This window comes from Sturnira hondurensis, unplaced genomic scaffold (assembly GCF_014824575.4).
Source record: "Sturnira hondurensis isolate 20B ecotype Veracruz unplaced genomic scaffold, ASM1482457v3 Scaffold0013994, whole genome shotgun sequence".
Classification (NCBI taxonomy): domain Eukaryota; kingdom Metazoa; phylum Chordata; class Mammalia; order Chiroptera; family Phyllostomidae; genus Sturnira; species Sturnira hondurensis.
The window spans coordinates 1421881-1445052 of record NW_028086625.1 but is presented as its reverse complement, the minus strand read 5'-3'; the positions used below and the strand labels follow the sequence as shown (position 1 = coordinate 1445052).

General features: G+C 48.8%; 2 protein-coding genes across 6 annotated transcripts; both read left to right on the top strand.

Annotated features, from left to right (window-relative positions):
• Window positions 1-400: 400 nt before the first annotated feature.
• On the top strand, window positions 401-10195 carry GPKOW (G-patch domain and KOW motifs). Of its 4 annotated transcripts, XM_037062472.1 has the most exons (13): window positions 431-546; window positions 1684-1873; window positions 1978-2186; window positions 2987-3141; window positions 3238-3362; window positions 5740-5849; window positions 6740-6953; window positions 7438-7570; window positions 8223-8352; window positions 8553-8676; window positions 8770-8839; window positions 9643-9728; window positions 9822-10195. In XM_037062472.1, exons 3-13 carry the CDS (start codon window positions 2011-2013, stop codon window positions 9954-9956), a joined length of 1458 nt encoding a protein of 485 aa, XP_036918367.1. In that variant the 5' UTR covers window positions 431-546; window positions 1684-1873; window positions 1978-2010; the 3' UTR covers window positions 9957-10195. The 4 variants fall into 4 exon arrangements, with proteins under 4 accessions (XP_036918369.1, XP_036918367.1, XP_036918368.1 ...); XM_037062474.1 differs by lacking the exon at window positions 431-546 and adding an exon at window positions 401-420 and having other exon boundaries at window positions 1684-2186; XM_037062473.1 differs by having other exon boundaries at window positions 1687-2186.
• Window positions 10196-18604: 8409 nt separating this feature from the next.
• WDR45 (WD repeat domain 45) lies at window positions 18605-22912 on the top strand. Of its 2 annotated transcripts, XM_037062468.1 has the most exons (11): window positions 18605-18718; window positions 19252-19323; window positions 19449-19523; window positions 19620-19724; window positions 20593-20698; window positions 20824-20918; window positions 21423-21502; window positions 21615-21823; window positions 21907-22008; window positions 22098-22243; window positions 22488-22912. In XM_037062468.1, exons 2-11 carry the CDS (start codon window positions 19269-19271, stop codon window positions 22595-22597), a joined length of 1083 nt encoding a protein of 360 aa, XP_036918363.1. In that variant the 5' UTR covers window positions 18605-18718; window positions 19252-19268; the 3' UTR covers window positions 22598-22912. The 2 variants fall into 2 exon arrangements, with proteins under 2 accessions (XP_036918363.1, XP_036918364.1); XM_037062469.1 differs by lacking the exon at window positions 22098-22243.
• Window positions 22913-23172: the final 260 nt, after the last annotated feature.

Below are 23172 nucleotides of genomic sequence, written 5' to 3'. Positions count from 1 at the left end.
CCTCCACAGCCACGCATACTCTTCCAGTTCCACAGTAGGGATTGGCTTAGGCAGATACTCATTGCAAATTTATTGAGTGTCTGCTATGTGCAAAGGTCTGTTGGAGGCGACAGAATTCCCAGATAACTTGGGTTCCGGTTTTGCATCCCGTTTTTAGGTGTCAGGGCTCAGGCAGGGCCCTTAACTTCTCTGGAAATCAACTTCCCCTTTTCACACATGAAATAACGTCCTCTGGGTGGCAGAAGAACCCTAGTCCAGGGTCCTGGGATAACAGAGGCGCCTCTGAGGCCAAGCGAGGCCGAGCGCTGGCGCCTACAGCCACACCTCCTTGCAGGCCGCCAGGTAGGTCATCGCGCGGGCTGGGGTGCCCGGCATGGAACAGGCTGGCCTCACGGCGTCCAGGCCCGGGCTGGCAGCCAGGTGAGCGAGCGAGCGCGCGCGCGAGCGCTCAGAACGTGTCGCTGGTGACTGTGTGTCCACCCGGACCACTCTGGGTCATGGAGCCGCGTGCGGGGGGCGCCACGGACCCTAGGGGGAGCAGAGGAGGTACTGGGCTGGGAGTGAGATGGGTACATCCCCAGCGCACCTCGCCCCGCCTGTCTGCTCCTTCCCGTTCCCTTCAGACAGGTGGTAAACAAGGCAGCCTGGTACCCAGGCAGCGGCGGCGGCGGCGCCGGCTGCAGCTGCGGACAGGGGCCAAGCAACCCGGCCTGGGTTCGAGGCCCCCTATCAGCACCTGCACCCGCGCCACGGGGCTGCGCACCAGCTCCGGGGGCTCTCAGGAGTCTCCGGGGAGATGTGCTGGAGGGGTCTGCTTGGAGTCACTGGGGATGCCTGAGCACTTCACGGTCTGCGGCGAATGGCAGGGGCTTAGGCGGGGGCCTCTGGGGATAAGTGGAGGGCAATCTGGGGCCCCGGCGTGGGCCACGAGGATTGCCTAGGCATCTGGAGGGTGAGTCGTGAGTCCCGGGGCCCTCCCGATATTGCGGGGGTAAGAGATTAGAATCAGGGGCGACGAAGGGGCAGTTGGAAAGTTCCAGAGATAGTCACAAGGTCTTCGGAGTGTCCAGGAATACTGCGGTCAAATAGCTGCCGCCAGGAATATCGTGAAGGCCGGCGGGGGTCCACGGGAGCACACGCGATGGCTGGGGCTAGCGGCAGATGAGAGGGACAGTCAGCGACCTCCGGAACTATCGAGGGAGGGTCTGAGGGCTCCGGGGACCCTGCGGAGCATCTAGGTCTCCGGACGTAAAGGAGTCTGGGGGTGCAGCGAGGCTCGGGGTCTGTGCTGACCTATTCTCCCCCGCCCCCTCCCGCGCAGGCCGCTGCGCACCCCAGAGAGCCAGCCCCAGCGCCCGGCAACTCCTGTCGCGGCTGGACGCGCGCCCCCTTGCGGCCCAAGCTGCGGCCGACGTGGCGGCGCTGGTTCGCAAGGCGGGCGCCACATTGCGCCTGCGCCCCAAGGACGTGTCCTAGTTCCGTACTGGACTACGAGTCTCTGCGGGAGACCTATTTTATTAACATTACCAGAATTTGTCGAGTATTAAATCTAGCATCAGAAGGCATCATTGACATGTGTATTATTTATGCTATTTATTTCGTTTTACATCTTTATTATTTATTATCGTACCCAACTGGCATTCACAGATTTTTAAAATTATCTTACCCACACTTCCCACACAGTAGAACACAGTCACGTGCACAAAGTAGACAATCAATAAATACCTGTCAAATATCTACACGAAGGAACGAATACCTGGCAAGAATGGGTCCACTTCCTACCACCCCTGCCTTCCTGAAGAATTATATTTCCCCGTTTGCTTGGCGAGAGGTGCTTCTATGAAGTAAAAAGAGCAACACTTCCCACGGCCCGGTATCCGCCTATGTCTGTCAGATGCCGCAGTGTTTTATGGGAACAGTAGTTCTAGAGCTCGTCCTTCGGTCCTCGGCAAACTCAGCCCAAACTAAACTTCCCAGCAAGCCTTGCACTCGCCTGGAAAGAGCGGCAAGATGGCGGACCCCGAAGAGGGTGTTTTGCGGTCGGCTGGACACTCCACTGCTCCAATTTCATTCAGCTTCAGCCGCACGACCGCCCGAAAACGGCTGTCAGACCGGGGAGGTGGCGTGGGTGTGGCTCCAGAAGAGAAGGATTTCTTGAAGACCGTGGAAGGGAGAAAATTGCAGAGGTGATGCTCTGGGTCTTTCATCCCTTGGAAATAGGTGCGGTGGGTGCAAGCGGGAGGGTGCAATCAGAATTGGTTGTCTTGTTGACAGTGGCCTAGAAAGCCTAAATATGTCTGAGGAAACTCGTGGAGGCGAGCAGGCGGGAGTTTGTAGGACAGCTGAAGAAATTGAGACTGATGGCCCTGGGAATGGACAAGAGGGAATATATCCTGAGAGGGAGTGTCTTTAGGATTTGGGAACCCTGAGGTGTGTGCGTTCTGAGATAAAGAAAGGAGAGAATGACAGGACCCTTAATGTCTCAACTGAAGTGGTGGGGCTTCTCCAGAATGGGGAATAGGGTGGAGTGGCAGATTGAGGGTGGGGAGGCCATCATCAGCTTAATTCAGAAAGGAGACGGAGTAGTGTGGTCAGTGGGTGCTGAGCCACACCCCCACTTAATTCGGGAGGTCTGAGGAAAGGAGAGACTTCACAAAGAGAATCTACCATCGGGAGGTTGGTGTGGAGCCTGAAACTAGAAAGAGAGTCTGGACTCAAGGTGGTGATTTGTGGGTCATTGTGGAAGCTATAGACTGAGGACCAATTCCTCAAAGGCACAATTAAGAGTTGGGGGTGGACGAGGGAATCCAAAGAAGGCACCATCAGAGACGTAACTGGAGAACCAGACAGAACGGAGGGAGGGAGTGGTTTGTGGGACAGGGTGGGAGTGAGTTTGGCTCTTGTGTTTTCTCTGAACGAAGGGGTGTGGTTCAGCACCCACTGACCATACTACTCTCTGGACCTCATTCCTCTGTGTCCATATCAGCGTGAATCCCTCAGAAGCCCCCAAGGAACTCATCATCCCTTTGATCCAGAGTGGCTCTCGAAGACAGCCACCAACCCAGGCCCCTGGCCCATCCACAGATGTGGAAGCCACAACAGATGGGATGCTTTCCCAGGCTGTGAAGGAGCTCATTGAGGGTGAGTGATTCCCCCTTTGCCTTGCTCTGGTGAAGGAGTGGGAAAAAAGTAGAAGGATGTGGTGGGACCTCATTGCTCACTCCCGTTCTTCCTCAGAATCCAAGAAGTCTCTGGAGGAGAGAGAGAATGCAGGTGTCGACCCCACACTCGCTATCCCTATGATCCAGAAAAGATGTACCCCCAACGAGGAAGGGTCAGACAGCGAGCCCCAGGCTGAGACAGTGAGCTGGCCCCTCACCCCCTTCTATCCCAGTGTCTCTTTTCCATGTCTGCCAGCCTTGCCTCCCTGTACAACTCGAGGAAAGTCTGCATGTACTACAGGCCTGCTGTCTATTCCTTTCTCCTTTCATCCTTTGGAGTGTTGGACAACACCAAGGAGACTGAACATGAAGGAGTGAAATGAGTGAAAGGGATGGGTAGTAGATGAGGTCAGAAGTGGGGATTAAACCAGGTAGGGACTTGTGGGGCATGGTAAGGACTTTAGATTTTACTGTGAATGAGATGAGAGCCATGAGAGGGCTCTGAGCATAGAAGGGACAAGACTTATGATTTGACAGGATTTCTCTGGCACTTGTGAGCAGAACAGACTGATAAGCAGGAATGGAAGCAGGGAGACCAGTAGTTTGGGCTAGAGATGATGGAGACTGAGACCAGAGCGGTAGGAGTGAGACCTGGAAGGTCAGGTGGGGTTTAGTGAGAAAGGAAAGAGCAGGGTGAGTACTCCTAATGGCAGCAACAACCCAGGCAGTGGTATGGTGGCTGGAAATCGATGTGCTATATCTCCAATAGTGAGGGAACTTATGGAACTTTTGGAGTGAGTATCAAGAATTGAGCGGGTGATGATGGGAGGTGAAAACATGAGGTGAGGGTTATGTCTACAAGGTTTTTGCCTTTCATAGCTGTGGACTCAGTCTTTTACCTCTTCGTTCACAATTTGTTTTTAAATTTTTTGTTTCTACACAGAGGGGAAGGGAGGAAGAGAGGGAGAGAAACATCAATGTGTGGTTGCCTCTTCTGTGCCCCAGCTGGGGACCTGGCCTGCAACCCAGGCATGTGCCCTGACTGGGAATCAAACCAGCAACGCTTTGGTTCACAGGCCAGCACTCAATCAATCCACTGAACCACACCAGCCAGGACCACAATTTTTTTTTTTGGAGATGCTTCTTTTGGGGTCTAGTTTTCTTACAGCCCCAGACCGCCATCTCTTTTAACTGAACAGTTCTCATGAGCCTTCAGATGTTCTCTGATTTCTTTCATCATAAAAAAGAAAAAAGACTTTTACTTCACTCTCCATCCTGTTCTAGCTTTGGCCTCATTTTTCTCATTTTTCCTCCTCTTGCAGCATTCCACATCTCATTTGATCACAGTTTCATCCATCCTTCCTCTCAGCCAATTTTCCTTACAAGTTACAAAAGGAAGAAAAAATTTAAATTAAAAAAAGAACACCTTTGACTCCCTCTTTATTTTATACTCCATAAACTGGCGGCAGAATTCTATCATGTCCCTTTCCAAAATACATGTAGAATCTGACCGCTCCTCCCCATCACTACCACCAACCAGCATGCTGGTCTGAACCACTAACATGTCTCATCCGGACTATCACAGTTTCTTACTTGCTGGTCCTCCTTGTGGCTGCCACCCTCTTGTGACTTCTGCCGAACTCTCCTAATTAATTTCTTTTTTTTAATTTTATTTTTTATTTAATTGTTGTTTAAGTACAGTTTTCTGTCTTTTACTCCCATCCCAGCCCACCCTCCTCCTAATTAATTTCTTATCACTCTTCTCTGCCTCCACATCTCTGTTTCGGTCAGGTTGACTTTCCTGATGCTTTTCACACATACCAAATCCTTCCCTGCCTCAGGGCCTTTGCTCTTAACTGTTCTCTCTGCTTGAAACACTCTTTCTTGTATCCTTGTGGCTCTCTGCCATCTCCTTCTGGTCTCTGCGCAAATATCAACTCAGTGACACTGAGTTCTTCACCTTTCTCATCTCCTTAACCTGCTTAATTTTCCTTCATATAACGTATTGCAACCTGACATATCATGTTTTATGTATTTTATGTATTCTGTATCCTACAACTGGAATGAAAACCCTACAGGGGCAGGATTTTTTGTCTGTTTTGTTCACTACTTTATCCCTAGTACCTAAAACAGTACCTGGCACTGGGTACCTTGTAAGCATTTGAAGGACTGACCTGGAGTGTTAAAGGAGGAATGGCAAGAGGAAATCTTTGCCATCCCTTGAGTCCTGACTGGTGTGGCTTAGTTGGTTTGGCACTGCCTCTCAGACCCCGAAAGGTCGCTGGTTCAGTTCCTCATTGGGGCACATGCCTGGGTTGTGGGTTCAGTCCCTGTTCAGGGCTCATGCCAATCAATATTTCTCTCTCATATCAATGTTTCTCTCCCACATTGATATTTCTCTCCCTCTCTTCCTCCCTTCCCCTCTCTCTAAAAACAAGTAAAATCTCTTATTTATAAAAGCTAACTTGAGCTGACTAGAAAAGAAGCATTGAGGGTCACCAGTAGGTGATAGCAAATTCACATCAGAGGGCCTGTGGTAAGCAAAGCCTGACTGTCCTTCCTCCACCTGAACCCACAGGTGCCCAAGGAGGCCGATTACGAGGCAGTCCCCGTGGAGGCATATGGGCTGGCCATGTTGCGGGGCATGGGCTGGAAGCCTGGCCAAGGCATCGGCCGAACCTTCAGTCAGTGAGTTCTGGGGTGGGGCGGTTGGCACAGCAGCCAGGGCAGTGAATGAGACCCCTGTGGTTATCACGCATCCAGAACCATCTAGGCATGGGACGGGCACATTACCATTATAACCAGTTCAGTAATCTCTCCCACTACTGTTTCAAATTCCTGTTTGCGCTTTGAAACTCCATAACGGGATTCCATTTATGGAAAGATTGCCTGTGTGGGTATCAGCTTCCCTATGTGAAAAATGGGGGCTCCCTTCCTCCCGGAGCAGGCTCGCATTTTTCCTTCCCCCTTCATCTCCCAGGTGTGTTACCTTTAATTTTCTGTCTCCTAACAATGTCCCCAGCTTTAGTAAGTGTACATCAAAATTTTTAAAATGCGGATAATAACAGCATTGACTTCCCAGGTCTGTTGTGATAGTTCAGTGAAATTATACATGTAAAATACTCACAGTAGGTGCTGACCCCAAATAAGCATGGATAGACATTTGTTATTATCACACAGACTTATAATCCCTTCTCTACAGTTCTGAACACCAAAGAATTCTCAAAACCAGTTTTTTTTTTCATGAATCTTTTGGCAGTGAAATGTGACCCGAATTGACATAGAGTGTTTTATAGTGTGTTTCACCTGCTAGGTGTGAATATCTCTATGGTTTCCCCTGTACAAATAGTATATTTGGTTATACTATATATCTTATGTAATGGATGGCATACATAGCACGTTATTAGGTTAAACCAAATGAAATTGCCATTTCTGTAGGTCAAAAGCAGGCCTGACATGAGATGGGGGAGCATATGCTTAAAAATACAGAAAGGGTGGGATTTGGGTAGGGGTTGGAGGGGTAGAGCATGGACGACTGTAACATCCCCCAGCAAGCTCATATTCTGTGCTCGCTACAGAGTGGTGAAGCCTCGTGTCAACTCACTGAGGCCTAAAGGGTTAGGGCTGGGCGCCAGCCTGACTGAGGTCCAGGCCCTGGCCCCCAGTGGCCCCCACCGCCTGCCAAAGCCAGATGAGGAGCAAGAGAAAGATAAGGAAGGCCAGCGGCAAGGACTGGTTCCTGGAGGAGCGGTGGTGGTTCTTTCTGGCCCTTACCGAGGCCTCTATGGGAAGGTAAGGAACCAAGATATGCCTGGAGCCCGAGGCAGACAGCAGGAAAGATTGATGTGAGGCTCAGAACTATGAAGAATTGGGTTTGGGGTAGAAAGCCTGGAAGTCCTTGTCCTCTAGGCCTGCCTGGCTCATTGCCTCATTTGGTAACTCAGGACCACTTTCTGGGTTTTTCTGAGCCTAGTTTCTAACTAAAGGGGAGAGAATACTGTATGCCACACGTCCCTGAGGATTAAATGCTTCAAGTATGTCTAAGAACCACAGTCTGGTGGGCAGATACAAGGACTCATCCCAGTCTCAGACCTCAGGGATCAAATTCAGCTGGGAGAGACAGTGATCAAGCCTGGTCTTCATTCTCAGGGGTTACAGTCTGCTGCAGAAGACACAGGGGTCAGGCCAATTCGAGGTAGGGGTGGACAGCTTGGTCCTAGAAATGTGGGTCGAGTCCACTCAACCTTTGCCTAACTTCTTCCTCTCAACACTTTAGGTGGAAGGCCTCGACCCTGACAATGTTAGGGCCATGGTTCGTTTGGCTGTGGGGAGCCGCATGGTGACTGTGAGTGAGTACTGCCTACAGCCTGTCTCCCAGAAGGAATTTGACAAGAACTCCTTGGATGCCAGTAAGTGAGCCTCTTACCTAGCTGTGGGAATTGGAGAAGCATCCCGGAGGGTGGTAGGGCCTGCCTTGGGCCGGTGTTAGATCTGCAGAGGGGAGGGGCGGCCAGGTCTGCCTGGTCAGAGGTCAGGAGATGAGAATGGAGAGAGTGCTTTCTTCGGTTTGATTGAAGGAAGGTTGACCTAGTAACCCCGAGTCTTTAGCCTCTTTCTGAAGGAGAAGAAACAAGTGTGCAAACTAGTCTCTACCCCTGGAGGTCTCTGTCTATTTGATAAACCTCTCTTTTGCTAGGGAGTGAGAACAGCTAGGACTAAGGCTTAACAGGGGAGGAAGGCATTTTAGGCGTGTTGGTAGAATGGGCAGTTTAGCAGGTGGGAGCAAGTGGAGCCCTCCAGGACTCCTAGCCCACGCTAAGCAGTTGACTCAGGTAGGCACTATTAGCACAGGCTGGGGCTATAGTAAAAGGAAGACTTCCTGAAGGAAGCCAAGGCAGTTGAGAAGAAGGGGAGAGCATTCCAATAGTCCAGGCAAAGGCATGATGGTAGAGGGCACACTTTGGTGGATGAGAGGTGGCCCGAGGCTGAGGTGTGGCCTGGAAGGAAAGATAGTGAGACACTGAAGCTCTTTCCTGGTTCTCCCCACACCCTCTTGAATAGGCCAAGTGAGCAAAACTTCTCCAGGCCAAAAGAATGGAACACCCTCGTCATCACTGAAGGCCTTCCAGAATCAGGACCCCCTCACCCGGCGGGGAACAGAAGAGAGGAAGCGGAAACACCTTCCAGACCGGTGGGGCCCTGGGTATCTTGGATGGCAGAAGAAGATGAGGGAGTGTGGGGAGGCTCTGCAGTCAGAGAGAGCTTCTGGGGCAAGGCAGATGCATTGAAGGAACTAGAAATGGCAGTATGGGTGGGTTTTACAGCACCAACAAAGGTGAGGTGACCAGAACACACATCTGACTGAGCCTGGTGTCTGCCCCATCTCCACAGGCAAGACAGGCCTCCGTCCAAGAGTGAGAAAGTGGCCTCCAGGAGACAGCACTGGTTGCACAGGGACCTGCGTGTGCGGTTTGTGGATAAACTGCACAAGGGCGGGCGGTATTACAACACCAAGGTGGGTACCCCACAGCCTAGGTTTGCTTCATCCCCCAGGGATTGAGCCCCTTTCACTGTCTAACGTTCTCTCATCCCCTGACCCTCTCCCCAGATGACAATCGAAGATGTCATCAGCCCAGATACTTGTGTATGTCGGACAGATGAAGGCCAGGTCCTGGAAGGTGAGTGTGAGGGATGGCCACTGGGTTGTTATCATCCTAGAGGCCAATCAAGAGGGCTGTCTGCCCTCGCTGGGTGTCTCAGTTGGTTGGAGCATCGTCCTATACACCAAACAGAAAGGTTGCGCATTTGATTCCCAGTCAGGGCACATACCTAGGTTGCAGGTTCAATCCCCAGTCGGGGCACTTATAGGAGACAACTGATTGATGTTTCTCTCTCACATTGATGATTCTCTTTCTCTCCCCCTCACCTCCTCCCTCTCTCCCTCCCTCCCTCCCTCCCTTTCTCTCTAAAAATCAATAAAACCATATCCTCAGGTGAAAATTTTTTTAGAAAGGCTGTCTTAGGCCAAGAGCCTGCCAAGGCAAAGGCTGGGAGATTGGGCAGAGTTAAGGTTTTTTTGCAAGGCCCAGCATCCTAACACAAAATGAGACACTTACCTGAGCCTCACTTTCCACATCTGCAAAATTAGTACAGAAATGACCTGTTTCTCCTATTGTGGCTGGTGCCCTATAGGTGTGTGTATTGAGCTCTTCTTGCAGGGCAGGGCTCACAACATGGTCACAGTAGGCAGCGTCTGTTATCACCACCACCCATCACCATAATGTGTAAATGCCTCCTTTAGAACAACTATTGCTAGGAACTGTTCCTTAGGTTTCCTCATCTATGAAATGGGTGGGGTGGGACTCCCATCTGTCAGTAGGGTACAGCGTGGCCACAGGGAATACAGAAAAGGCCCTTCTGACAGGACTGTGGCTGGGCCGGCCCTTGGATGCAGACCTCACTCCCCTCTCCTTCTCTGTAGGTGTCAGGGAAAAAATGCTGGAGACCCTCATCCCCAAGGTCCAGGGCAAACAGGTGATGATAGTGCTGGGACCACAGGCTGGAAGGGTGAGTCACAGACCTGGGAATGGGGGTGGGAGCATGCAGGGGATGTGCTGGGGTCAGGGTTGGCCTAGCTGACTCTGCCTGTCCCTGTTCTAGGTGGGCCGTCTGCTGGGCTGGGACAGAGAGCAGAGCCAGGCTGTGGTTCAGCTGCGGAGAGAGAATCGGCTGGTAGAGCTTCACTATGATGCTGTCTGCGAGTACAGGGGCCCCAGTGACTCAGACGAAGACTGACCCATGGACTCATCAGTTCCCCCAGGCAGTTACCAGTTCTGTACAGTGTGAAAAGCCCACCTTTGTGAAGGTGGGGAGGCCACTGTCCAGCCTGTACTTGGAGTGCAGCCCTGGGACAGGGACAGGGCACAAAATGGATAGACCAGAGGGAGGCTGGAAACAAACCTAGTACTTACCAGCAGTTAGTATAAAATAAAAACCATTTCAAATACTTAGTAAAATGAAGAGCTCATAAATGGTGTACTGAGCTGTGAGTGGAGGTGAGAGCCATGCTGAGGTGGGAACCATTTCATTGTTCAACCCCATTGCCCTGCTTGGGCTGCCACACAGTTTAAAAGGTCCCATCCATCGGATGGCTCAGTTGGTTGGAGTGTTGTCCCATACACTAAAAGGTTGCTGGTTTGGTTTCTGGTGAAGGCACATGCCTAGGTTGTGGGTTTGATACCCAGTCGGGGCATATACAGGAAGCAACTGGTCGATATTTCTCTCACATTGATGTTTCTTTCTCTCTCTGTCTCCCGCCCCCCCGCCCCGCTTCCTTTTTCTCAAGTCAGTTAACATATCCTCAGGTGAAGATTTTTTTTTAAAAAAAGGATCCATGCCCTGACTGGTGTGGCTCAGTGGATTGAGTGCCGACCTGCAAACCAAAGGGTCACTGGTTTGATTCCCAGTCAGGGTGCATGCCTGGGTTGTGTGCCAGGTCCCCAGTATGGGGCACATTAGAGGCAACCACACATTGATGTTTCTCTTCCTCTCCCTCTCTCTAAAAATAAAATAAGTAAATCTTTAAAATAAAAATCCCTGGCTGGTGTGGCTTGGTGGACTGGGCACAGGCCTGCGAAGCAAAGGGCTACAGGTTCAATTCCCAGTCAGAGCAGATACCTGGGTTGCGGGCTGGGTTCTCGATGAGGGGTGTGTGAGAGGCAAGCACACATTGATGTTTCTCTCCCTCTCTTCCCTTCTCTCTCTTTAAAAATAAAATTTAAAAAAGATCCATTTGCTAACAAGCTCACTTGGAACACAGAAGCTATGAAATGCGTTCCCATAAGCAGATAATACAGAGTCTGGAACATCTCTGGGCAACTTTCTAAGCAAGAATCCTAATAGTGACTCTGCTTCTAGTCTTGGTGCAGCGCAGATGCCCAGATGATAACTTGAGCCAGTGATAGGAGTCAAGAGGAAGGGAAGCATCTACCCGTGAATGGCATGTGTTAGCACTATTTTCCAGGGAAGCCAGTGAATCTCATGGGCCCTATTTTAGTCCCAAAACTTTGGTGTGAGGGTAAAAAAACTTTTGTCTGTCTCAAGTAGAATTTCTCTGGTTGCTCCAGGTAACTGGATCCTAAAAAGATTGCCAAAGACAGAACCTTCAGACTTTTCTGTTCAGTGGTGTGGGATACAAAATCAGCAAGGGGAGTCAGCTATAGGCACAGTTGTTTCTGAATCATCCCCAGTCACTAAGCTGTTGATGTAATAAGTACGATTTGAGTTAGATCTAGGCCACTGGTATAAAGTCCAAATGGGTTAGAATGTGGCACAGTGCTGAAGAATTTAACCACCCCTAGAGCAGGATAGTAACGGTAAGCTTCCGTCCCCACCCCCGAGCAGATGCAGACTGCTGTTTAGAGCCTAAATGAGCTGGCCACATCAATGGCCACGTGCTCCTAAAATAAGAGATGGCTAGAAAACCTTCCACTGTTTACCAACTCCAGCATGAACCACACTTGTGCAGACTGATTTACTTTTTCATCACCCCTAATTAATTCCAGAACTCATATATGTTTTCAAGATTGTCCAAACAGGGTTGTTCAGGCAGACAGGGACAAACCTGTACTCCCAGTTCCTCCAGTTCTCCAGTCGTGATTGCACACACTACCCTTTGGATGCCATGCTTGGTTGTATTTTAATCCTGGGGGGAAAAGTTGGGATTCTAGAAGTTCCCAATTTGGCACGCTCAGTAGTCAGCTTCCTACACTATATGTGCTTCACCTACTCAAGAAGGCCTACTCCTTTCTCCAAATCATAACAAGTCCATCTTGTTAAACACTGTTGAGAAGGGCTCAGATCTCCCAGGGAGAGGGCACTGGTCCCCTGTGTCTGCCCTGCAACATGGAATGACCTGGCAGTTTTGGACAATCCCTTCATCTCCTCCATGTACCATGATACTTAAAATAGATCTTTCAACAGATTCTGATTTCCCAGAATTAATGTTTCTTCAAAGCCTGTTTTTGAAAATGGCCTGAAGATCTTGAATACTGTCCCATGTCCAGAACACTAAGCCCTAGGCAGAGTGTCTAGTCCCCTCTGACAGACCATAGGGCTTTTTTGTGCTTCCCCTGACAGGATTCCCTCTTGGTCCCTCAGTTTGAGGACAGAATTCCTTACATTCTGAGAAGTGTGGACAATATAAGGCGCTGTTCCCAATCTGCCCCTTGTTTATTGTGCACAGACTTGTTTCTCAAGACCCTTTGAGTCTGCACCATTCTCTCTTGGCTTGCTGCCTGCCTAGCGTTTGCCTGCTGCCAAGGTTGCCCCCTGAGCAATGGTTACTGCAACAACAGTTTCCATGAGTCTTTGAATTCTCCATGAACCACTCACAAGGTGGGGACTGTGATCCATACAATCAGTCCAGACTGGCTTCTTCGATATTACAGGGACTGAGCAAGAGGTGGGTGAAGAAGTATCTGCCTCTTCTGCCAAGTTCCAGAAGTTTCCCTGGCGGCATGCTGCCTCTGTTGAAAACTGTGCAGACACTGACCTAGGAATTTGTGGCAGCAAACTCAAAAAGCAGCTTCTTTGGCCCTGACCAATGTGGCTCAGTTGGTTGGGCATCATTCCGTGAAGAGAAATGTCGTCCGTCGCTGGTTCAATTCCCAGTCAGCACGCATGCCTGGGTAATGGGTTTGGTCTCTGGTCAAGGTGGGTGTGAGAGGCAATCAATTGATGCTTCTCTCTTGCAACAATGTTCTTTCCCTCTCTTTCTCCCTGCATTTCCCTCTCTTTAAAAGAAAATTTTAAAAAGAAGTAGCTTACTTTCATACAGAAGTAAATTATTTGGGTGTTTGGGAGTGCCTTCTGTGGCTGAGCTTCATGGCAGTTATACAGAGATAGACTCTTCTGACACGCCTTCTTCAGCCTGGGTATGCTCCCCTCCACTTCTATATTGAGGCCTCTCGTCCTCCATGTCTGTAGCACCACACAGAGGGATAAGTGCCTGACACCTTCGAAAGCTACATGAAGTGGGTCTTCACCAAGTTTATTCAACAAGCATCTATCGATCCTCTACTGTATACCAGGTACTGTTCTGCGTCTAGGGATACAATAGAAAGTAAATGATTTCATCCAGCAAATATTGAGTCCCTACTATATGCCAGGCATGAATCTATGTACTTGGGGGTACAGCCATGAACAAAAAAAAAGATCTTTGTCCTTGTGGACCTGACATTCCAATAGGGCTGAGAGATGATGCGTGATAAGCATAAGAAGGAAATTACCCAGGTGATAAGAACCATAGGGAAAAAGAAAGAACAGCAGGATAAAGGGGATCTATGGTGGGAAGATGGCAGGATTCATAGGATGGCCAGGGAAGGCTTTACTACAGAGGTGACACTGAGCAAAGAGAGGAAGGAAGTGAGGGAGCATAATGCAGCTATCTGGAGAATGAGTGGTCCAGGAAAGGCAAACAGTGAAAATGCTGTGTGGTGAGATCATTGCTGGTGTGCTGGGGGGACAGTGAGGAGTCCAGTGTGGCCACAGGGAAGGAAATGAGGGAGACAGAGGTAGGAGGTCAGGTCAGATAGGCAATGCAGTGCTTTGAGGGACACACACACTTTCACGGCCACAGTCAGTACACCTGCCCCTCCAGTGCTTTAGTCAGCTGGGCTGATATTTGCTTTTTGGAACTGATTCTCCCACTGGCTTCCCAGTAAGGGTATTGGCCTCAGTCTTGGGAAGTATCTGCCTTCTCAGACTTCAGAGGAGTCTTCAGTACCTGACTTCCACTCACCCCTGGTCTTTTACCATTTCTTTGGGAGAGTTATTATTGCCTGTAGATCACCAGACACCAGCAGAAAAAGGGGAGAAGGGCTACATGTGTCCTCCAGTTTCCTTACAGCATCTCAGTGAGAGAACTAAATGCCATGACTAATTTTGGTTGTTTTTTTTTTGCTTACTAATCTTTTGGGAGTTTTGATTTTCCTCATAACATCATCCCATCTGGTAACAGCTGTTCATATTTGGGGCCCTAAGAGACTATTTTTTATGCCTTCTATCAGAAACATCACAGAGTGATATGGACACAAAAAGAGATGTTGGTGGCCTATACAGGCAGAAGAGAAGGTTGTAGTATTTCTAAAACAAACAAACAAACAAACATGTATATACCTGTAAAATCATCACCACAATCACGATAGTGAGCATATCATTACCTGCAGAAGTTTCCTCTGCTCCCTGCTAATCCCTTCTTTCTGCTCTGCCCTTATCCCCAACCAACCACTGATCTGCTTTCTGTCATTATAGTTTGCATTTTCTAGAGTTTTCCATACATGAATCATTGAATATGTAGTCTTTTCTGTCTGCCATGCTCTACAAAATTATCAGAGATTCATCCATGTAGTTCCATGTATATTCACACAGCATAGAATCCACCTCTTTAAAATATACAATTCAGTGGTTTTAGTGCACTCAGAAGATTGTGTAACATCACCAATACATACTGCCAACATTTCATCACCTCTAAAACAAACCCCATACCAATTAGTACTCACTTTCTGTTTTCTCCTCCCCAAGGCCCCTGGCAACTACTCAAATACTTTCTATCCCTACAGACTTGCTTATTCTGAGTATTTCATAGAAGGAATCACAACCATACAATATGTGGCCTTTCGTGTCTGGCTTTCTTTATTCACCATGTTTCCAAGGTTGGTGCATGTTATAGTATGTATCAGTATTTCATTCCTTTGGTGGTTTAATAATATTCCATTGTATAGATATACCACCTTTTGTTTATTCATTCATCTGTTGATGGGGATTAGTCTTTGTATGGACATATACTTCTTTTTCTTGTGGGTACATGCCTAGAAGTAGAATAGCTGGATCATACAATAACTATACTGTGTTTAATATTTTAAGAAACTGCCAATATCCAAAGTGTCCAGCACAATGTAGCATATAGTAAGCTTTCTATGAATAATTGCTGTATAAAGAATAATTGTAGCTCAGTGGGTTGAGCATGGGCCTGCGAACCAGAGGATCACGGTTCGATTCCCAGTCAGGGCACTGCCTGGGTTGCAGGCCAGTTCCCTGCAGGCCAACTCCCAGCAGGGGACGCACGAAAGGCAACCATACATTGATGTTTCTCTCCCTCTCCTTCCCCTCTAAAGATAAATAAATAAATAAAATCTTAAAAAAAAAGAATAATTGACTTTATGACCAAAAAAACCTGCCAAACTCTCTCCAAAGGCAATCATACCATTTTACAGCCCTAATAGTGTAAGAGTTCTAGTTCCTCTTCATCCTCATCAATTTTTGGTATGGTCAGCATTGTTTTTTCAAAATTATATATTTTTATTTTTTAAATGTAAACTCTATTGTATTTTTTCCATTATCATCTAGTCCCCTTATACTTCTCTCCCTCCGGCAATAACCACTGTTGTCCATGTCCATGGCTCCTTTTTCCTTTCTGCTCACTCCCTCCACCCCCTAATCTTCCACCCATTAGCTGTCATCTGTTCTCCATTTTGAGTTTGTCCTCATTTTCCTTGTTAGTTCAGTTTGTTCATTAGATTCCACATATGAGTAAGATTATATGATACTTATCTTTCTCTAACTAGCTTATTTTACTTAGCATTATGTTCTAATGCTAAGGTAAAATTTTGTCGCAACAGGTAAAATTTTCCATACTGTCGCAACAGGTAAAATTTTCCTCTTTTCACAGCCAAGTAGTATTCCATTGTGTAAATGTCCTATAGCTGTTTTAAGTATGGTCAGCATTTTGATTTTATCCATCCTGTCCACAGCCATACCACCTAGTATGCGCCCGATCTTGTCTAACACTTTTTTTTAGCATCATTCTCTTCTAATTCTGACATTTGTGTCCATTCTAGGTCAGTTTCCATTTATTGATTATTATGGGTCATGTTCTCCTTTTTTAAAAAAATAACACCTTTTACCCTGGCTGGTGTGGCTCAGTGGATTGACTGCTGGCCTGTGAACTGAAAGGTTGCAAGTCAGGGCACATGCCTAGGTGCAGGCCAGGTCCCCAGTAGGGGGCGTGGGAGAGACAACGGATTGATGTATCTCATATTTCTCTCCCTCTCACTCCCTTCCCCTCTCTCTAAAAGTAAATAAATCTTAGGAAAAAAATAGTATGGTAAATGAAAGAAACCAGTCACAGAGGACTACTTGTATATTGTATAATTTCACTTGTATAAAATGTTCTGAATCGGCAAATCCATACTGATTTGAAAGTAGATTAATGATTGCCTGGGCTGGGGTGGGAGGAGCATGGAAAGGGCAATGACTGATAGTATGAGGTTTCGTTTGATGGTGATGAAAATGTTTCCAATTGTGGCCTGGCTGGTATAGCTCAGTGGGTTGAGGGCAGGCCTGTGAACCAAAGGGTTGCAGGTTTGATTCCCAGTCAGGCACATGCCTGGGTTGCAGGCCAGGTCCCTGGTGGGAGCCATGTGAGAGGAAACCACATATTGTTGTTTCTCTCCCTCTCTTTCTCCTTCCCTTCTCTAAAAATAAATTAAAAATTTTTTAAAAGAAAATGTTTCAGATTGTGGTGATGGTTGCATACCTCCATAAGTATACTTTACTTTTAGTTTATTTCTTTGTAGACAGTAAAGTTTTTATTCACTCTCTAAGAAAGGAAAGGGGCATGGTGTTGATGAGATACACCAGCTGTAAGTACACTTTACTTTTTTAAAGGTTTTATGTATTTACTTTTAGAGAGAGGTGAAGGGAGGGAGAATGAGAGGGAGAGAAACATCAATGTGTAGTTGCCCCTCGAATGTGCCCAACTGTGTGGTTGAGCAGTCTCAGATATATGGGAGTGACAAAAGCCAAACTGAATTAAATCAATTTGATCTGAGACATGAAGAAATATGGCATAAAGCCCTGGCTAGTGTAGCTCAGTGGATTGAGTGCCAGCCTGCAGTGAACTGAAAGATCACTGGTTTGATTCCCAATCAGGGCACATGCCTGGGTTACATGCCAGGTCCCCGGTTGGGGATGTGCGAGAAGGAACCAAATGATGTTTCTACCCTCTGTTTCTCCCTATCTTCTCCTTTCTCTAAAAATAAACAAAATTCTTTAAAAATATATATATAGCACAAAGAAGTCCAGAAGCCTGGCTTTCCTGAGGAGCATAGCAATGGAGTCACTCCATGGATGTTAATAACACAGTACGTGAAACAACCTAGAGAGATGGCCATCAGTAGAGGAACAGCTGAATAATGCTATATTTATTCCATAGAATATCATAAAGCCAGTTTAGATGGATAAATTAAACAGATGTCCACAATATATTAATAATTTTTAAAACAATACTTGGAAAAAAAGGACAGGTGGGTTATATCAATGCCAATATCCTGAGTAATATTTTAGTATAGTTTTACACGTTACCTTTGGGGAAAACTGTTAAAGTACGTGGGATTTCTCTGTATTATTTCTCAAAACTACATGTGAATCCACAATTAACTCAAAATTTAAAAGTTGAATTAAAAAATTTCCATTATGTACATAATTAGGGTCTTTTTTCCCCACAGTAAACACACCTCTTGCCATCAAAACACCATTTTCACCCTGGCCAGGTAGCTCAGTTGGTGGACCAGATATGCCAAGGTTGCAGGTTCGATCTCTGGTCAGGGCACATACAAGAATCAACCACTGTTTGCATACGTAAGTGGAACAACAAATCCACGTTAATCTCTCCCTTCTCCTCTGTCTCTAAAATCAATTTAAAAAGTTTAAAGCCCTAGCTGGTGTGGCTCAGTGGACTGAGTGCCAGCCTGCAAACTGAAGGGTCACCAATTCAATTCCTAGTCAGGCTTGTGGGCCAGGCCCCCACGGGTGTTTCTCTCCTCTTTCTCCCTCCCTTCCTCTCTCTCTAAAAATAAATTTTAAAATATTTAAATAAATAAACAAATGTTAAAACACTATTTTCATTTTGTAAACAAACCAAGAGCAGGCTGGGAAAATCCCATCCCAGGTTTCTCAAAGACAACAGTGAACGACCTCAGCTTTCTAAGTCTCCAGGACCGCTCCACGCCTGGAGGGTTCCTAGTCCTTTCTAGGCGTGGGCAAACTAGTTGTTAACAAGGCGCGGCCAAGGTAGCCCACCTCGGAGGTCCGAGTTTCATTGACTCAGGAAGTTGACGCCTGTAAGCCCTCTGAGCAGGACCAGGGTCGGAAATCCTCGGCCCTTTCCCGTTCAGCAAGGGGAAGACTCTCTAGCCCACCCCTCTTCCTTCCCCTCAGACTCGTGGCCATGGCCTTGCCAAGCCTCCTCCACTCTCCGCTCCTTCCTAGGAGAACGCCATTTTCACTCGCGTTGTTCCAAAACCACGAAATCCGGACCAGTAGGGCTGCGGTTTCATCTTCCAGCCAAGATGAGTCATTTCCGGTGACAGATTCCCTCCCCCGGAAGTGAGACCGATGTAAACACCGGAACCGGGTGTCAAGGCCCTGGAGGTCAGAAAGCCGGGCCGCGGGCGGCACCGAGAACTATTTTTGGGGTCGAGAGGCGCGGAGGCCAGGTCAGTACAGGTGGAGCGGAGCTGGGATATAACCTCAGAATTGTTCGGGGTTTGGGGTTAGGCTGGAGGCTTTTTGATCAAGGGCCTTGGTGGATGAGGGGATCTAGAACAGGGATCTTGAAGGGGCGCTGGTGTTGGAAGGAGTTTGAGGCTGTCTTGGACAGAAAGAAATGCAGGGGCCCTGGCTGGTGTAGCTCAGTGGATTGAGCGCGGGCCTGCGACTCAGACGATCGCGGTTCGATTCTCAGTCAGGGCACGTGCCTGGGTTGCAGGCCAGTTCCCTGCAGGCCTTGGAGCTGGGGTCAATCAAATGTGAGAAGACAGGGAGGTTCCTGGCGATACTGTTTGGAGTCTTGGGAGTTTAGAGTGAAGACCCTAGGACTCTTCCCTCTGTTTTTGTCTTCTTTGCAGTCCTGCTGGGCTTAGGAGAGTGGGAGGTGGACTAAGAAATCAATTAGGGGCAGGAGTTCTAGGACTTGGAAGGCAAACAGATTGCAGGACTCTCCTCAACCCTACCCACTACCTACCTCCAGCAAAGCAATCCTGGATCATGTCCCAGCAGCCACTTCGAGGAGTGACCAGCCTGCGTTTCAACCAAGACCAAAGTGAGACTTGTGCCTATACCCTTGTGGGAGGGAGGGAGGGAGGAAGGGTGAGAATGGTCAGAGATGGTTGTTAAGCAGCCCTAAGGGCATCCTTTGAGGCATCCTGGATTCCTCCCATTCCCCAGGCTGCTTTTGCTGCGCCATGGAGACAGGTGTGCGCATCTACAACGTGGAGCCCTTGATGGAGAAGGGGCATCTGGGTGAGCCATCGGTGGGGGTGAGGCAGTGGGCAGAAGGGATGAAGGAATGGGCTGGGCATTGGCTCCCACCCTGCTAATACCCTGGTCCTTGTCCAGACCATGAGCAGGTAGGCAGCATGGGCCTGGTGGAAATGCTGCACCGCTCCAACCTGCTGGCCCTGGTGGGCGGTGGTAGCAGCCCTAAGTTCTCAGAGATCTCAGGTACGTGCTCTCGTCTCATCTCACCCTTGACCCAGATTCCCTGGAATCCTAGCTTCCCCCAGGCACCCCAAGGCAATGGCAGCTGAAGATGTCAGAACGCTTTAGAGTCACACAGTGAAGCCTACAGCTTAAAAGTCATGGATCTTATAGCTTAAGAAGCTTGGTGTTTTTGCTTCACTTAACAAACATTAATTGAATGCCTCCTGTATGCCATGTCTTTACCTATTGTGCTTGCTCTGAGCCTGGTACTGTTCTAAATACTGCACGTGTATTAACTCATTTAACCCTCACAATAACTCTGTGGCGGGAGGTATCATTATCCCCATTTCTATGGATGAAGAAACTGAGGCCCAGAGAAGTTGAGTGACCTATCTAAGGTCATACAACTAATTGGCTTTAACATCTTCAAGCTGTCCCCAATGCCCACTTGCCTTGACCCTCAAGTGCCATCTTATTTTAAGGGGTTTTAAAATTCCAGTGGGATGTGGCAAGAGCCTTGCCATAAGCAAGTGACAGAGCCTAGTATTTCTCATAGAGATCGCAGGAGTACAGGGACTAGAACCTTGGATGCAAAAATAGTGACAGGAAATTACAGGCCTGGGTATGAGTCCCTGCTTGCCTGCTGATGAATACTCAATCCCTGCAAGCCTCAGTTTCCTCACTTGTAAATGGGTACAACAGTTCTAGAACCGGTTCTCTCAGGAATAATGTCCACAAGTACTCATGCTGTATGAGGCCCGCATTGGGTGTTAGCAAAAGGCAAACAAGTGGATTGAGGTCCCATGGGGAGTAGGGGTGGGTCTTGTGTCACCAGGGATGCCCTTCACCTTAAACCTTGGCCCCAACAATGCACCCACCTGCCCCGCAGTGCTGATCTGGGACGATGCCCGGGAGGGCAAGGACTCCAAGGACAAGCTGGTGCTGGAGTTCACCTTCACCAAGCCAGTGCTGGCTGTGCGTATGCGCCATGACAAGTGAGCCTGAGGAGGACTGGGGGTGGGGGGCAGGTAGGAAGTCCCCACAGCAGGCAAGAGGATTAGTCCTACCTAGACATTCTGCCTTCCCCTCATGGCCATCCGGTGTTGTGTGATGCCCACAGAATCGTGATTGTGCTGAGGAACCGCATCTATGTGTACTCCTTCCCCGACAATCCCCGAAAGCTGTTTGAGTTCGACACCCGGGACAACCCAAAGGGTAAGAGGACCCAGATATGCAGGAGTAGGGCAGGAGGCAGTGGATAGGGTGGAGGGGAGAAAATGAAGAGCAAACAAAAGGGGCACACAGAGAAATGGGAAAAGAGAGTCAGGAAGAGAGTTTGCAGAGATGGCCTGAGATACTCATATCCCTCATGTGTCCATCTTTCCATCCCTTAGCCAGTTCTCTCTCCCCACCCTAATCCCTGTCCCACCCTTTGATGCCCCAGATATCAGAGCAAAAATACCTAATAAGCACATAGGTGGGTGTGTCAGGGATCCCTGTGCCTCCTGGGGCTGCCACAGCTGTGTAGGCAAGAACAGACTATACCTCACTGGTGGGCAGCACAGCTGAGGGCAGCACCCTGAGGGTTCTGTGGGTAACATGTATCATGGAAGATCAAAGTCCAGCCCTTATCCAGCTCTGTCCATTCTGAGACACTGCCTGGCCCTTGCCTCCCCTTCACCAGCCCCCCCGCCACCTGACTTCATCTTCACACCCTAGGGCTCTGTGACCTCTGCCCCAGCCTGGAGAAACAATTGCTAGTGTTCCCAGGACACAAATGTGGGAGTCTGCAGCTTGTGGTAAGTTTCCCAGTGGGCAGGGGTGGGTAGGTGGGTGGGCTAGTTCCCCTGTGGACTCTGAGACCCTGCCATCCTTACTACCCCAAGCCCAGACTGCTCCTTCCCACCATAGGACCTGGCAAGCACAAAGCCTGGCACTTCATCCGCTCCGTTTACCATCAATGCACATCAGAGTGACGTGGCCTGTGTATCCCTAAACCAGCCAGGCACTGTAGTGGCCTCAGCTTCCCAGAAGGGCACCCTTATTCGTCTTTTTGACACACAGTCCAAGGAAAAACTCGTGGAACTACGCCGAGGCACTGACCCTGCCACCCTCTACTGGTGAGCACAGGGAATGAATGCATGCTGGGCCAGCGACTCCATGCCATATGACATGCTGGCGTCATTGCTGGTCTGTCTTTCAGTATCAACTTCAGCCATGACTCCTCCTTCCTATGCGCTTCCAGTGATAAGGGCACAGTCCATATCTTTGCTCTTAAGGATACCCGTCTCAACCGCCGCTCTGCGTGAGTACCCCCATCCCCTGCCCCACCCTGCCACATCCCTCTCCCCCTGCCCGTGTACCACACCTGGGCTAAGTTAGTGCTGCTTGCAGGCTAGCTCGCGTGGGCAAGGTCGGGCCTATGATTGGACAGTACGTGGACTCTCAGTGGAGCCTGGCAAGCTTCACTGTGCCTGCCGAGTCAGCCTGTATCTGTGCCTTTGGTCGCAACACTTCCAAGAATGTCAACTCTGTCATTGGTGAGTGGGACCAACCCTTGACTCGGGGTATTGCATGGGCAAAGGCCTGTAGGTTGGACCTAAAGAATTTTAGGAAATAGGAAGCCTGAAGAAGCTAGAATGGGTGGTTCAACTCCATTATCACCAAGGGGAATGGCATGCAGGCAATGGCCTAGAAGGAGACCGTAGGCCATGGGACACCTGGATTCAAATGTGTCGTTTGGCAACTTCTGACATTTTACTGATCTTCACTCCCCTCCTCTAGCCATCTGTGTAGATGGGACCTTCCACAAATATGTCTTCACTCCTGATGGAAACTGCAACAGAGAGGCTTTTGATGTGTACCTTGACATCTGTGATGATGATGACTTTTAAGGACCCTGTGTGGATTGTGCTAGGGAACTGCAGTGGAAGACTGCAAAGCATTTATGGGGGTGGGAGTGCTGGAAGCCACCAGCCACCAAACACTAATGGGGTAGGTGCCCACTTTCCACTCTGCAGAGCAATGCCTAAACAGCTCATTTCCCCCAAGCACTTATTGATGATTGTGCCCTTAAGGACTTTGTGCCCACAGAGCCAGGCCAGGGACTCAGAAGCAGCAGATGCCCTGGGCTCCCAACCTGGAGAAGACCAGGAACCCTGAGGGAGTGCCCTAATCCAACCTGTGGTGATTTAAAAAAAAAAAACTTCCTAGAAAGAGCCAGTCTTTGGTGAATATGAATAAAAAGCCCTTAATAGTATTTATGGCTGGACCTCGCGGTGGGGTGGGGGGGTGCGGGACCTGAAAGAGATGAGGCTGAAAAGGCACTGCAGGAGTTTCCAGGAAAGGTGTGACCCTCTTGGACAGGAAGGAGGTGGGATCGTGCTCCAGTCCTAATGATAGTCCCTGCCGTCAACTTTGCTACATCCGTTTGCCTGGTTACTGTTACTGCTCCGCCAGCATCGCCTGG

Excerpts from the sequence above, each read along its gene's own strand:
- WDR45 (XM_037062468.1), top strand. The coding sequence starts at position 19,269 with ATGTCCCAGCAGCCACTTCGAGGAGTGACCAGCCTGCGTTTCAACCAA. Across the intron at positions 19,524-19,619 it reads GATGGAGAAGGGGCATCTGG|ACCATGAGCAGGTAGGCAGC; the intron begins GTGAGCCATCGG and ends GTCCTTGTCCAG. Across the intron at positions 21,503-21,614 it reads GTGGGAGTCTGCAGCTTGTG|GACCTGGCAAGCACAAAGCC; the intron begins GTAAGTTTCCCA and ends TTCCCACCATAG.
- GPKOW (XM_037062474.1), top strand. The coding sequence starts at position 2,011 with ATGGCGGACCCCGAAGAGGGTGTTTTGCGGTCGGCTGGACACTCCACT. Across the intron at positions 2,187-2,986 it reads GAAGGGAGAAAATTGCAGAG|CGTGAATCCCTCAGAAGCCC; the intron begins GTGATGCTCTGG and ends TGTCCATATCAG. Across the intron at positions 5,850-6,739 it reads ATCGGCCGAACCTTCAGTCA|AGTGGTGAAGCCTCGTGTCA; the intron begins GTGAGTTCTGGG and ends TGCTCGCTACAG.